General features: G+C 41.2%; 2 protein-coding genes across 2 annotated transcripts in view; one reads left to right on the top strand and one right to left on the bottom strand.

The window, feature by feature from the left end:
- The first annotated feature begins 1,368 nt into the window (after window positions 1-1,368).
- Window positions 1,369-5,287, top strand: lamp5 (lysosomal associated membrane protein family member 5). Its single transcript, XM_029496928.1, has 6 exons — window positions 1,369-1,444; window positions 1,882-2,060; window positions 2,539-2,670; window positions 2,970-3,057; window positions 3,547-3,735; window positions 5,038-5,287. Exons 1-6 carry the CDS (start codon window positions 1,384-1,386, stop codon window positions 5,211-5,213), a joined length of 825 nt encoding a protein of 274 aa, XP_029352788.1. The 5' UTR covers window positions 1,369-1,383; the 3' UTR covers window positions 5,214-5,287.
- A 4,173-nt stretch (window positions 5,288-9,460) lies between these two features.
- pak5 (p21 protein (Cdc42/Rac)-activated kinase 5) overlaps window positions 9,461-15,718 on the bottom strand; it is a 57,143-nt gene continuing 50,885 nt past the window's right edge. Inside the window, exons 8-11 of the mRNA XM_029496113.1 lie at window positions 12,345-12,471; window positions 11,711-11,836; window positions 11,477-11,611; window positions 9,461-11,321 (exon numbers count right to left, since the gene is read on the bottom strand). Coding sequence (XP_029351973.1) covers window positions 11,166-11,321; window positions 11,477-11,611; window positions 11,711-11,836; window positions 12,345-12,471 — 544 coding nt within the window. The 3' untranslated portion in view covers window positions 9,461-11,165. The remainder of the gene's footprint in view (window positions 11,322-11,476; window positions 11,612-11,710; window positions 11,837-12,344; window positions 12,472-15,718) is intronic.

Below are 15,718 nucleotides of genomic sequence, written 5' to 3'. Positions count from 1 at the left end.
CACCTCAGAGCTCCAAACTCTTAGAAGACACGGCGCGCCGTGCGCAAAAATTGCCATGAGCGCACCAGAACTAAACACAACGTGGTTACTGATGGAACTTGTCTCACCAAATAGACAATATAAGACAACATACTACGCTTTGCTGAATTCACTCCATATCAAAACTGTTTGAGTCGAAAACCAGAGGGACAGGAAGAGAATAAAAATGAAGCCACGAGTCAACAACTGGAAGCAGTTAATACATCAGCAGAAATGTGCGCGTTAATACCAGCACCTGCCGGCTGGACACTGCAGCTACACATTGAAAACAGACAGTGCTGAGCAGCATTTGCCACTCCTATCAGAGTAGGAGGAGGCTGCATCGAAGGTAGAGGGGTGATGACAGCAGTGCAGGTATGTCAGTGATCTGACAGCAAAGAATCAAATCCGACTATCTGAACATGGCACACAGGTCTGACCTGAAACACAGCCAGTCAGAGAATATCACCGTCTGCAGTCTTTACGGCGCTACTGTTCAGATGTCGTTTTTGTTCTGACTGGCGAGTTTGGTTCATCTGTGAGCCCATGCAGTCCCAGACGGAGGCTGAACCTAAGGCGCCATAAGGCCAGAAGGAAATTATACTTCCAGTTCTGTTAGGTTGTCATAACTTCTGAAACGTTTTCAATAGGTGTCACGACAGAGGAATAGCCACCTTCCTACTGTATGGCGAGTTTCTTCGTTGTGTAAACTTAAGTGTAAACCGATTCTATCAAATGTCAAGTGGAAGATTTCAGGTTTACTGCGTGTTGCAGCTGTCAGCTGTAACCGTGCAGAAGTAGAGTTTGAGAGAGGGAGGGGGGTGGGGGAGGGGGAGGGGGGTGCTGTCGGCGTTTCCCTCCAGACATACATCATTTCAGCCCATCCTACAGCTGCTACCACAGAGATGGAGACTACAGCATTGCGGGAATAACTGAGACTGTACGCCGAGTCCTTCCTTACACGAGACAAACGCAGGTGACGGACTTTTAATTTCAGTACAATACCGTTTTTCCTGGCGTTAATATGTAGGAGTGCGGTGTGGCAGCTGTCACCGGGTTAAAGCCTGTCAACCTTGGAGAGGGAGGTTGGTTTGGACGGCCAGAACTCATCGGTGCCGACTGCTTCTGCAGTGCGAACCGGATCTCACGTCCAACCTGGAGACATTTTTGCTGCATTCACGATGATCTGAGCGTGACTTCTGGGCGCTGAGTAGAAGCATCCCTCCCCTCTCTCTCTCTCTTTTCCCTTTCTTTCTCTCCCGCCTCCCCTATCTGTCTCTTTCGTCTCTCTTTTCTTTTCGTGGGTTCAGCACAGGCTGCCCAGTCAGTAAGCCCTTTTTTTCAGCGCTGGGGAAGCTGGGAGAGATGGGACGACTCGGTTTCAGCACCACGGAGAGCACACGACTTTTGCTGTTCACTGTGTTTGGTAAGTGTGTATGTGTGTGTGTGTGTGTGTGTGTGTGTCTGTCGTGACGCCACTGCTTGTGCACCTACTGTGCGTGTTGCAGCACGACAATGTATGAGAGTGTATTTGTTCTCCTCTCTATAAACTGGAACGGCTCGGCTTTTTTCGTGCTCACATGAATATAAAGTCGTCCAAACACGATGACAGTTGCAGCTCATCACTTCCTGACGTTGTTTAGACTGCAGCCAGTGGTGTGCTGTTGCTCTCCTGAGACTGCAGATTTCTGTTCCCAGTGTTTTAACCCGATTTTGACTTTGCCGTGAGGGAACATAGGTGACAGGACAGTGATCTTCAGCTAAACTCGCCTCTGTTTATGCTGATTCTGCATGTTTTGGTGCCACATCTGTTCCCCCTTTGACAGGACCCCCCCTCATGTTATGTTGTGCTCCATGTGCCAGGTGCGCTGCTGCTGTCCGCGGGGCTGGCGGAGGAGGAGGGGGAGAACCTGTCTGGGCTCTCCAACGACCCGGACAAAGCCATCTTCGCTGTCCGGGAGAACGGAACAACATGCCTGATGGTGGAGTTCGCCGTTAAATTTCTCGTGCCGTATGACGTGCTCGCGCTCAACGGGATAGACGTAAGGAATCCCCCCGGTGCATTTTAATGCATGTGGGCGCTTTAAAAAAGAAACGCAGATGGCGATTCAGGCTTCTAACATGCATAAAATGTTCCTTTGTGTCATGGACATCAAAGATTTATCCGTGGTGCGTAACGGAAGTTTTAAAAAAGGCTTTAACAAATATTTTGACATTCAACAAAATGGAAACAGGTTTGTAGTGTACATTCGTGCGTAAAATGCTGATGGTGCATTCAGTCCCATCATCAAGAAAAGGAAAATATTTTGCGGTACTTTATATTAATCAAACGAAAGACTTACATTAGTTTCTGTTGTCAAGAAAAACTAACACATAATCAGGTTTTTTTTTTTGCTTGCTCTAAGAGCTGGTGTGTAAAAATAGAAGTCAAATGCTTAAAAAAAAAAAAAAAAAAAAACTTTCAGTCCGTGACCTGGCCCTAGCTGCCACCTTTTCATACCTGCCCCTTGTGTTTTGCAGCTGATCACCGAGCAGGCGTCCTTCACTCTACCTCGTGGTGCAGAAATCGAGGGAAAATGTGGGAGTACGGAGTCAGAGATCCACATATCCTGGAAGAACGGCGCCTACGTTTTCCGCATCTACTTCTCTAAGGTGGGCGACAAAAGCCTGAGCAAAGCCATAACGTATGAAAAGTCAAGTGAAGCCAAAGCCAAAGTCAATGTCAGCATTCATCACAAAACGAAAATGTATCTATTTCTCTAGAGTTTGTTTGGTTCCTGCAATTTCAAAACCTTTCCCCTTGGATTTATTACTGCCGTTGCTGATTAACGCGGATGTGTTTTGGTAAAAAGAAATAAATAACGAATGCATTCGTTTGAAAAATCCGATAGTGAAACAAGATGTTACTTTTGAAGGTTAGGCCATTTTTTGCCGTATGTCTGACCATGTAGGAGTTCCGGGACAGGGGCATCGAGGTGTGGAAGATCAGCAAGGTCCAGTTCGTCTACGACACATCGCATTTCATCAACGCGTACAACCGTGAGTGTCCTACAGTAGCAACTCAGCACATTTCTGTCCCGCCTGCTCTGATCGCATCTCGCTCTCCTTCCTCTCACATGAGCGCTGAGCTGTGATGAGCTGTGATGAGCTGCGGGGATTTACGCCACTGTGGGAGGCTGATCCTGCCTGTTTAGCTGACCACACACGTTTTATCACGATTATTATCATTATTATTAGTGCGGGCAGTACTAGTGGTACATTTCACATCAAACTAGCAACAGATCCTCTGTGATTTCACAAATCTTATTGTTAACTTTTAGACCTTTTAGGTGTTCACTCTTTCTTAGTTAATATTTAACTTTGTCTAAATTATTCTGTATATAAAGATTTTTTTAAAAGACCTTCAGTCCAAATTATACACTAAAAAACATGAGTTAATAAAGTTGAAGACAATTGTACAGAATTGAAGTTAGGTCAATATTACTTCTTGCATATGTCATATTCCTTTCTGACTTCCTTCCTTTCCAGCTGGGAAACACACAGCCAGCACACACCACCTGTCAGCCCTGGTGACCCCCGCCGGACGGTCCTATCTGTGCACAGCACAGCAGACATTCACCCTCATCTCTAGCGACCACCAGAAGGGCATCACCATGTCCATGTCTGACATCCAGATCCAGCCCTTTGACATCACCTCCGACTTCATGTTCAGTGAACGTAAGGAAAACTATGATGCCGCCTTTTTGAGAAACACCGTCATTAAGAACAAGCTGAACTTTGCCACTGAGGTGATGACGTTAATCCTGGAGTGAGGGTGCTATGGCCATACATCTGAAACACACACACACACACACACACACACACACACACACACACACACACACACACACACACACACACACACACACACACACACACACACACACACACACACACACACACACTTCTGTGGCTGTGGGGGGTTATTGCTGCAGTATGAAAAAAAAGAGAGAGAGAGAAATGAGGAAAAAAGAGGGGGTGGGGATGCAAGGGAGACAAAGAGATGCAAAGAAAGAGAGAGAAGGGTGGGGTCATTAGGACTTTATGTGTGAGTGCAGTCATATCTTTCCCCTCAGTGCAGCTTTTATAGACATACTGAATGAACCTGCTCGTCCTCTGGAGCCAATCACCTTGGAAGAATCATTTGCTCCGAGTTGCTGTAAACTAGGCTGTGCTATGCTTCACTGCCTTCCTTCTAGGGTGCATTACTGCTGCCCACAGGGAGAAACACCTTCAACACAAAGCAGCACACTGTACAGCAGTTATAGCCAGTTGTGGCTTTGGTGTCCTCCTTCCTCTTTACAGACATACATATATGAACAGATGGGTGTTTGCTGGAGACCATGCATTTAGCTGAGCACAGAACAGGAGAGGAGAAAAAGGTTTGAAATTTTTGTCATTTAGCAAATGGCACAAACATTTTCCTGCTATCCACTCACATTTGTCTGTCACTCTCACTCACACACACACGACCACTTTAAAAGTCTCAAAGAAGCCACATAATGGACATGGAGGGATATGACTGAAATTAATGTCCAATACAAGTTTAATAAACAAAGTGAAAACATTAGTACTAACTACAAAACATGATTTTACTGTGTTTTTATGGGTGTGTGTTATAGCTATTGTGTTATATATTGAATTTCTATCAACAATGATGTAAAAATATGGCTGATAAATATTTTTTAAATAGTTAATACACTAACCTCAAAACATTTTACAGACTAAGTTAAATGAAAAAAGATTTTCTGCAGTTTTCAATGGTGAAAACAATAGATAGTTTCAGCCAAAATGTAAAAGATTTGGTGTAGTATAAAATATTAATTAAGTTAGGTAGGTATTTCAAAAGAACACTGAATCATCATTGATATTGCTGATCGTACATTTTTAATAAATCTACAAACCCAGCAGCCCTTTAGTCATTTAGTCATTTCAGTCTCCACAACATGCTGACAGTATTCATTATTCCCATTTCTGCAGCCTACAAGTGTATCACTGACCAGAGGGAACGCCTGGAGGAGACCCTCCCCCTAGTCCTGGGCCTCATTTTGGGCCTCATAATCATCATCATGCTCACCATTTACCACTTCCACCTGAAGCTGACAGCAAACCAGCCCCAGCTCCCCAGAGATCGCTCCATGTACAAGAACATGTAATCAGCAGCAGAGTTAGCTCCAAAGCTAACCTGCTAAAAGACTTGTGTCCTCTATGTCCCAGGCCTAACACCACCGAGGAAAGTGCCCTGCCATGGACTAACAGAAATGTGTGTAGCCTGTATCCATAGGCCAACTGGAACTTTGGAACAGCTACAATTTGAGTTATTGGGACAGTGGGGCCAAGCATGGATGTAGTTGGAGGGTCACCCATCAAAATCAAATTTACCCGGCTGCTGATTTGAATCTTAATGCCATAAATTCATAGTCTGCATTTCAGTGATGAGAATTTTGAAAATGACCAACCAATCAAAGGTTACAGTTTTTTTCCTAATCTCACTGAGGCCTACTTCGTCACTACTTTGAGCCATTTTTATTCAACTTCTCTTTGAAAGAAATTTCAGATATAGCCTGAGCTTCTGCTGCCATATGCCAACTATTCATCACCCTCTCCTCTCCTCCTCTCTCTGAAACTGCTGCTATATTATTTCAATACCTATTGTTGGTTCTGTATTTGCTAACCTTTAATTTCATTTTTGAATGCAGCCATAGTGTTGACAGTGGACAAGTCTTGTAGTGTGTGCAGTACAGTGGCATTCAGAGTCATTAAGAGTTGCAATGTTCTTGCTTTGACTTCAGTCTTTTCTCCCAACAGATATATGGAACATATCAAAAAAGGAAGAAAGAAATACATAAACATCTGGTCGAAAAAAATAAAAATCTGTATTAATAATGAATTTATGAGAATGCCATGAGTGTTTATGAAAGAGATTATTAAATAAAAAATAAAATGTGTATAATATTTTCAGAACAAAGTCTATGCATAAACCTCTGCTGATGCAATCTTGTGCAGTAATCTTCTGTTCATTGAAATAAATTGCTGGAATCATCTGTACACCTCTCTCCAGTCATTTCTGTTATCCTATCACATCGGTACAATACAATCTCTCCAATCCATAAATGTCACTGTTGTTTTAAAACTGGTTAAAAAAAAAAAAAAAAAGTACGTTCAAATGAAAAAGTGTGATTGGAAAAAAGTGATGGATACACCTGTCAGTAGAGAAGCTGCAGTGATGAAGTATTGATTTTGTGTCTGAATCTGGGCTTCAAAGGAAACGAAATATGAACAAATCTGATTGAAAGTAAACAGCATTTGTATCAGCTACACCTTTTTGTTCAGAAGTGTGGACGACATACTACATCCTCAGTCAACAACACACAAAAGTCGCAGTACCTTGATCTAGTTTTTTTTTTAAACTTGCTTTACTACTGAAATGATCTTTATGAAAGGTTAATTCAAGACTATGAGTAATCCCACTACATCTGGAACACCTGCACCATTATAGGATACAAAGGATTGTTGTGACACTGTCCCTGTGAATAGTCAACAATAACATCTGATACTAACAATGCATCTGCTACAGAGCTGAATAGATACGTCAATTAACCAATTAATTGAGGGGCCAAAAAAAGCGATCATTTTATATATTAATAATAATTGTATCATATTTTAAGATTCAATATCAAAAAACGTGATATGGTTTTCTCCAATTTGTTTCTGCTGATTCTTTCTGTCTTATGTGCTAAAAACTGAATTTTGATTGATAGGTCTTTTGCTGTTAGATAAAACAAAGCAACACTGTTTGAGATTTTAGAGAACCAAACCATTCATTGAGAACAGATTAACTGGGAATAATTGTTATTTGCAGTCCTGACCATTATTTCCTTGAGATAATTTTTTTTTCCTATTGGCTAATATTTTATAGTTATAAATTCTTATGTAGCATTAGTCAGTAATCTTCTCTGCTTTGACTGAATGCAACATTAATTCACAGAATAAACATACTGAGTTCATTCTGCACAGTCAGCTCAGTTCTTCTATCGTTTGACAGAAGGGTTTTCCTGCTGTGGTTAAAAATATTTCAGTCAATTTGTCATCAAGAATGTCCACCATCTCTGAATATCCATAATGTCCTCGCAGAAAAAAGTGGTTTAACACATAGTTGTAGCCCATAGGATCATAGTGTAACTAAAGAAACATAGTAGCTATAGATAACACTTAAAGTCATCCAATAACTGAACAAGCATGTAAATTTACACAAAATCCACAACAATTATAAAAATAAATAAAATAAAATAAAAAAAAACACCTCATGTTATCCTCGGTATCTACTTGATTAAAAAGAAATTCTGGGGAAAAAAGTAAAATAGCTAAAAATGCAACTGACCTCAAATCTCCTCACATCAACAACACAGACAATGTCAGTGCAACAGAGAAAACTCAAACAGAAACTGAGCTTGAAACACACTGAGCAACAACTTCACCTAAAAAGACGGCAGAGCAGCTTCTGACTGTCCTCAGAAATGATGAACACCAAACCAGTTCAGCAGCAACAACAACAACAACAACAACAACAACAACAGCAGCAGCAGCAGCAGCAGCAACAACAGCAGCAGCAGCAGCAGCAGCAACAACAGCAGCAACAACAGCAGCAGCAACAACAACAACAACAGCAGCAACAGCAGCAGCAGCAGCAGCAACAACGACAACAGCAACACAGAGCTTTGTATATGTTGGTTTTTATGGCCGACTAGTACGGCGGCCGGGAAGTATCATTGCACTGCAAATACCACAACGCAACGAAAAGAAGCCGGAATGGAAATTAAAAAGAGAAAAGGCTACTGACAATATCAGACGGAGAATAAGAAATAGAGGGAAAAAACATTGTTTTAATGAAACTTATATCAATGTCAATAAGTGCCTTCACTTGCAATGTGTTAGGTCAAGGCCAAAGTTAGCACGATTAGCTTCATCAAAGCTGACGCTAAGCAGCCTAACTATATGAATATAATACACCGGAAAGTACATTCTGTTACTGTTATTAAAATAGCAGTTTCATAAAAGAAGTGTCTCATTTACTTGTGCTTCTCCTCCTCTTTTATTGTCCACAGTAACCGGGACACTTCCGTTTTGTTTAGTTTTAGTGCACCTCAGTTTGTTTATGTGCGTTGTGGTGTTTGCAGTGCTGTGAGCTTTCTCGGCCATCGCATGTGAGCATGTTAGCATGTTAGCCTAATTATCACACAGTCACGTTAACTCACCCGGTGCTGAGGTAGTCCAGTTTGTTCCGTTTCATAAACATTTACAAATTTCAATTTAACAGCTAGCTGAGCTAATTGGGGCCTACCTGAGGCTAAATGAAGGCGGGGGGCCAAAGTTCAGAGTCACTCAGGACAACCGGCTCGTCTGTAAACACGCAGGTGTAGCTGATGAGTGACGACAGTGACGCAGTGCGTCTGAAGCGGACCATCCAGGACAGCCAACAGTATGTGAGTGAAAATCTCTCTGTCTGATTATATTTTAACCAAAGAAGGCTCATTCTGGAGTATTTCACTGAGAGAAAACACTTTAATTTAATTTACCGATTTTATTCTCTTCTGCTCAAAAGCAGTAATATTTAAGAATACCAGCCAGTATTCTGCAAGCAGCCTCAGAGAGTCCACAAACAGGCTTAAATGCAACAGACAAATAGGCAAAATTAATTGTGTGCTTTACTAAAATGTCTGTTGAGAAAAGGCTCTTAAATAACAAATTTAAGTAAAAAAAAGTATTAAAAAAAAGCAGGACCAACAGCCTCCATGCTGCTTTTTGATTTACCTACAACATTTAACCATGTCCTACTCCAGTTCAGTGTTTTGTGAATATGTGGCTGTCTTATATCATTCACCTTAATTGTAACTCAGCGACTCCACAGTCTGTTTGCCCGTCATTGATGCCCTGCCCTGCAGTCCAACTAGCCCCAGTGCCTGTGCTTTTATTTACCAGGCTGTTGGTAGAAGAACCTCTCTCTGAGAGAAAAGCTCCAGTGTCTGTCTCTGTCTTTGTTAGATCAATATCCCATTATAGTGTTTCAGAGGGAAACGGCTTGGAGAAAAGAAAGAACAATAACCTCATATATTATGGCTGCATCGACCCATGATATGTCTTTCTGGTTTGTTTTGCTCTGTTCAGAGGTGAAATTAGAGTGAAAATGAGAACTGTTGAATTTAGCAATATGGAAGATCAAAACAGCACTGAAACATAAACTGTTGATGGCTGAAAGGAAGTCCTTTGAATATTCTGACATTATGCTATTTAAAAAAATCTCTACTTGATATGAGAGACAGAGAAAAGAGGAAGAAGAGGACACTGTAGCGGGTAATGAAGGAAAAATTCATGCAACACATCTCAATGTTTTTATGGGCATTTTTTTAATTGAAACCAGCTTCACTGATAACAAACATGCAATATCACTGTACAAGCCAACACCACAGATAAGTGTTACTCATTCAAGTCCTGACACATTGTCAAGGATTAGCCAGCTGCACACACACAAACACGCTCGCACACGCACACTCTCAGATGTTGTACAGAGATAAACACTCACTACCTCTTTTGCTCTTTGACACGCACAGACACAAGCTTGTACGCAAACACACATTCACATACGCACAGTCATATTTACATATCACAGTGAATGATGGGTAAAAACGATGCAGGGAGGAGGATTACAATGTTCTCCCGGTCCGACCAGAGATGAGAATGGCAGCACAGTTTTAGCGATAGCGAGTGTGTCTCTGAGTGAGGTGGGATAAGGAGTGAGATGATGACAGTGAGCATGTGAGTAGAAAACCAGACCTTTCATCAGCATCCTAAAATCTGTGCGGTAGGTGGGCGTCTTGGATGGGGCCTGTTAGCATTTAGAGAAACAGGATGAGACTCTAATATAAAAGAAAACAGGTCTGTGTAGAGTCTATCTTTTTTTTTTCCATTCCATCCATTCCATCTGTGCTACATTTAAATGCATGGTGTAATTACAGTATCATAAATACAGGGCTTCATGGGTTCATAAACAGGTTTGGGGTATTGCTTGGATGATGTAACAAGTGATATAACTGTCTGCCAATGCACTTTTGAAAATGTAGCTCAAAACCCAACGAAACAGCAAAAGAAATTAAACAAAAAAGGCCACACTACCAAAAAATAAACCTTCAATTCCAATAAATAAATAAATACTTTAAAACGTTATACAAAATTCTGACACCCTTTTTTCCAACATTTAATGGAAGTTCTGTCTACAAATGTAAGATAATAAATATATTTAGCACTTTTAGTAACAGTTAGGTTTAGGTGGGTTTATTTGGGATATCTCATATCTTTAAGCAAAAACTGGATTATAAACAGTAGGAAAGATCTCTGCAGAAACTCTGTTTAATACTGCTCATATCACAATGGTTACGACACAATAAAATACTGCAAATTATCAAAACTGTACAGAAAAACTTACAAGTTTCTCTAAAATACATTTTCACTGTTAGTGTGTGAGAAGAAAGATACAAGATAGCTTGTCTCCATCTGACCAACTGAGCAGCAGCCTGTCCTTCATAGGGTCTGATGACGCAGTAGCCGTGTGACAGTCAGTACTGGTCAAACTCTGCTCTCACTGCACACAGCTGATTGTTCAGCCCTCTGCTGCTCTGGTCTGGAGCAGAGCACCAGTGCCCAGGTCCTTCCATCTCGCCACAGACGCTTTGAAGCTCTTGCTGATAGCTGCTGCAACTCTACGTGGAGCTGAAGACTCATGGACTATTAAGAGAGAAGGCCGCAGCAGGGCGAGCCAGTCCACACTTTTCTATTGGACGTCTATTGAGTTTCTCCGGCACGGTACACTCTTCTACTCCATTTCAGTTTCAAAAAAGTAGATATTTTTTTCTTCTTTTCTGTGTCATGTGTTTTTTAAATGTATTCCTTAGATATTCCTCTAGCTAATCTACGTCACGGTTACAGGTGTGAGTGTTAGTGGCGAACCCCCAAGAGGTGGACTTTTTTGGCTGAGTGAGGGCAGTGCCACCCTAGTAGTGTGTGTACAGTGTGTGTGTTGTTAGTGCAGAAGTGGGCATGTTTGGGCCAGCTGGTCAGCGATGGCGGTAGTGTCTCATGAGAGGGACAATGCAGGAAGGGGGTCCCGACAGCTTGAGGAAGGGGTGCTGGAGGAGTTCCTGGGCTGTGGCTCTCTGAGAGGGCTCCCTCACCAACATTAGGTCCAGGAAGGATCGCAGTACTGAGGACACCTGGAGATTGCAAGCAAATAGTTTGATTCTGCTCCTTGTGCTCATCTTAATTGTGAACTGTGAGGGGAAATTAATGCTGGCAGAAATATATGCACAGAAGACAGAGAAGATAAAGGAACTTTGGTTGCTTATATTTGATTTAGTGACAGATCTACCTTGTGTGACTCTTTTAGTCGTGGCGGTAGGTTGTCTCGTATCCTCCTCATGGCCTGCAGAGGGGGCTCATTAAAGTAAGGGGGCTCTCCATCCACCATTTCAATCACCATGATCCCTAAAGACCAGATATCCACCTGGACACAAACCAGCATGTTCATTCTCATCAGTGCACTCCTATTAGCTCCTATCCCATTATGCAGAGCATTGTTAATCCATGTGTGTTCGGTCCTTACCTCAGTTCCATAAGGTAGTCTGGAGATGACCTCCGGTGCCATCCAGTATGGCGTGCCCACAAGGGACTTCCTCTTTGGCACCTCTTTGGAAACTTGAGCACAAAAACCAAAGTCCGATAGCTTGATCTGCAAACACAAACAGACACCACCCTCAGCCTTCAGCTTCCCCTCTCTGTCATGCAGGTGTCTTGACTTATGACTGAGACTGTGTGAGCTCTGTACCTCAGAGTCTGCTGTCAAGAAGTGCACTGACCCACTGTGATTAAGAGCTTTCATAGTAGACACTAATCTTCTGTATTAGTGCTTAATTATCCTTCAATGAATCATGTCTTATCAGCTCGTTCGGAGGCATTAGGCAGGATTTAATTACTGGGGAACAATTGGTAATTGATGATGATGCCTTTCTGGCACTGGCTGTTGACAAGTAGCAGGAGTGGAGTGGAACCCAGAGAGAAGGTCAGCAAGAGTGTGAGTGTGTGTTTTGAAATAAACAGTGACAGGAGCAGGGGTAGTACTGTTAGCTGTTTGAATAAGGGGTACTCTGGTTTAATGACTTCACAAAGCAAGCAGATTGAGTTGATAATATGTCTAAAAGACATAATAAAACACATAACACAAGCACACATGCACTTACCCTGCCATCACTGGTCAGGAGAATGGAGTCGCTCTTAATGTCACGGTGGATAACACCCTGGGTGTGCAGGTAGGACAGAGCCCTCAGCACAGACAAACATACTGTGGCTATCTGTTCCTCATTCATCCTGTAAAGACACACACACACACAAAGGTGTCAGGGATGAATATGAAAGTAAAAAAGCATGTACTAGAAAACTGTATTTGACATTTGATATTTGACATATTTGTCTCGTCATTCAGCCCATTAAAAACTGAAGTAGAACTAAGATAGGAATTGAAATGTATGAATCAGACAGATGCTTTTCCACATTTTCTAAACCCTCCTAAACAAATCTGGAGTAGAGAGCTTTTACTGACTATGTTTGTTAACATTTAATTATTCTTCCCTTGGATTTAATCGTTGGCCTCAATTGTGATGTGACATTATGAATAAACATCACTCTCCTCTGTCACATTTATCAAATTAGATTTAACTTGTGAGTTACTCCATTGCATTGAGTCTATTGTATTCATATTATTATCTCTTCCTTTTTTGTTTTTATCAATCGTACAGTTTATTAGTAAATTAAAAAACCAACAGGGCAAGAAAATTATTTTATTCTCATGGCTATAACTCAATTAAACAAGTTGCTGTAGCCCAATGTTTTTGTGGCATGAAGGGATGAGTGGATGAGAAGCATATGACAGTACATAAGGGTTGTGCAGCATATCACCGTGATGTTCATGACATTTGTTACTAACATACTTTAATGCCTGCCTGGACTGTGACAACATTTATTTCAGCTGCTACAGATGACTTTAGATCATTGGGCTTTTGTTTGGTGTGCTTTTATTGTGTCTACATGTTTCTGTGCTATACCACAAATTGCCTCTTTGGGGACATTAGACTTGTTGAAACCTAAGTCTAATTAGTTTGATGTTTTAATTTATATATAATACCTTTGTGTGTTTCTGTAATCACTGTCTTTGTGATTTGTAGAAATAAACAAAAACTGCATTGATTATGTCATCAAGAAGATGACATAACCAATGACATGGTGTGTGTTTCCAAATGTCAAGTACTCAACTACTTTTTGAAAAATTACAATCTCTATTAAGCTTCATACGTCATGGTCATCCTAAAGCAATTACAGTCCAAAATAACAGATAAGGAGCAGAGATTCCGTTTAGAAATATCCCCCAGTAGCCTGCAGCTGCTGTTGCAGCCAGGAGGGTCCCATATGGAAAGATGAGGCCATGCAATGTGTCTGACTGAGTTCACACAGAAGCACACAGCTCAACTGAACATCAACATCTAGACCCAGCTGGCCAGGCTGTGTGTCTGTGTGTGTTCACTCTTAGCTGATATCACATAGAGTATATCTGCAGAAATAGAGACACCCTCATTTGCAAACATGGACAAAGGAAATGCATATATGTGAAATATATGATGTGACATATTGATATATATGTGCAGACACCCTTAGTCAGGCTTTATCTCTCTCACAATCATCTCTCTTTTCATCTTGCCCCTCTGTTGGAGTAGTCACTTAGAAACTTGCATTATGTGAAACAACCCCATAGCAACACACATACATACTCAGATACACACACCTCACACTGCAGCAGATTTTAATGTCACACATGTATGCATTTTACAATCACAAGAGATAAATGAGTTGTCTGCTAATGGAAAAACAACTGGCTAACTCAAAGTAAATGGGATGATGACGTGTGCGCAAAAACAATTCACATCTTACTGCCCCACCACCTCACTCACACACACGCACGCAGACACACACTTGCATGCACACACACAAAGGAATGAACACATAATCAAAAAGAGAAACAGATTCACTGAAATAGAAAATTGTTTCAAACACAAAGTAAAAAACTAATTTAATGAGCCTGTAAAGGTTGTCAAAGATTGAATTACACATGCATCTATGCACACACAAGCAGGTCGAGACAAACATGCAAACACACACATGCATGCACACACAGACACACACAAATACCAGCAAGCATAAATACATGCTTTCACACTTGCAGTGGAATCCACGTGAGGTGCAGCTCATTAACCATCCCTAAAAGTATAATTGAAATTTGAACGTGATCAAAATAAATCAGGAGAGGAACAGCCCTTCTGCTGCTGCTGTGCGGGTTAGATGTGCCTGCATGTGTGCATGCAGATCTCGGTGTGTGTGTTTGCTGCCAACAACTAAGTGAGCTGATGAATCTTACACAATGGGAAGCAGGCGGCAGTTATTTCCACAACAAAAGGCAAAATGGAAATAGCCCAATGCTTTCACCTGGATAAATATGGCTGAAATTACCAAGGAAAAACACTGCTATATTCTTTGTCATGACTGTGAATATATATAATACTTAATACTTAAAACCATGTGGAAACCATTTGCATTATTACCAGAATCTATAGGATGATTTTAATTACATTTAGATACCAAGGTCCAATTAGGACATACTTTGTTCTTAAGTGTCACAATCTCAATGTGCAAAATTGAGAAATTTTCATTCAAAATATAACAATCATTTAAATATTCACCAAGCTCATGTGAACTGACTGTGAGGGAGGGCTGATGAAAAAGAGAAAAGGAGGTGATTTAAAGGGAAATGTGTGCTGAGTAAGCTGCTGTTTACTGAGATTTCCATTCGTACTTCTAAATGCACTCATGCGTACTGAAACTCTCTCAAACACTGAACACACAAACAGGCAAACATCTGTGTGGGTGACTGTTCGAGATACTTCACAGCAGCAGCAATGCTCAGCCTCACCAAAGTGTGTTATTAGTATCCGACATGGCAGAGCACTAATGCTGACACTCCAAGCAAATGACTGTAATTAAACACCAAGCACAAAGTAAGCTTAAAACAATGAAAGAGCAGCACACGACTCAACATCAGGGAAGCAAATAGAAAAAGTTGGAGATTGATTATTCCCAAAACTATCAGCGCCAGCACTGGGATTACAGCCCATCTGCTTGCAAAAATCATCCACCCCTGTGAAGTTCCTCATATGCAGTGCAAATGACCATATCAATTTTAACAACACATTTTTCCTCACTACCATTTATGCAATTTTTGATGCCATTACCATCACCTGAATAGCAAATATTCATTCATTCAGCCTTTTCCAGTAAAATGCTCTCTCCTTATCTGCCTCAGCATTTCTCAGTACAGACTTGAGAAAAATCTACCTAACACACCAGACACACAAAAAAAGTACAAAGCTGTTTCCTGATTTCTATATTATGCATTATATTATGCATCCAAAACAAGTTGTTGGTTTTAAAATAATAAATAGTGTTTTTGCAGATTGATACCATTCACGCTGCCCATTAAAAAGCTACAGGCATCATAAAGACAGGTGGC

The sequence above is a fragment of the Echeneis naucrates genome, chromosome 24 (genome assembly GCF_900963305.1).
Source record: "Echeneis naucrates chromosome 24, fEcheNa1.1, whole genome shotgun sequence".
Classification (NCBI taxonomy): Eukaryota; Metazoa; Chordata; class Actinopteri; order Carangiformes; family Echeneidae; genus Echeneis; species Echeneis naucrates.
This window is presented reverse-complemented; position numbering and strand designations above follow the sequence as displayed.

What these genes read in the sequence shown, in the direction of transcription:
- lamp5 (XM_029496928.1), top strand. Translation starts at nt 1,384, where the DNA reads ATGGGACGACTCGGTTTCAGCACCACGGAGAGCACACGACTTTTGCTG. An exon ending in TTTGCTGTTCACTGTGTTTG is followed by an intron (nt 1,445 to 1,881) that starts GTAAGTGTGTAT and finishes TCCATGTGCCAG; the next exon opens with GTGCGCTGCTGCTGTCCGCG. An exon ending in TCCGCATCTACTTCTCTAAG is followed by an intron (nt 2,671 to 2,969) that starts GTGGGCGACAAA and finishes CTGACCATGTAG; the next exon opens with GAGTTCCGGGACAGGGGCAT.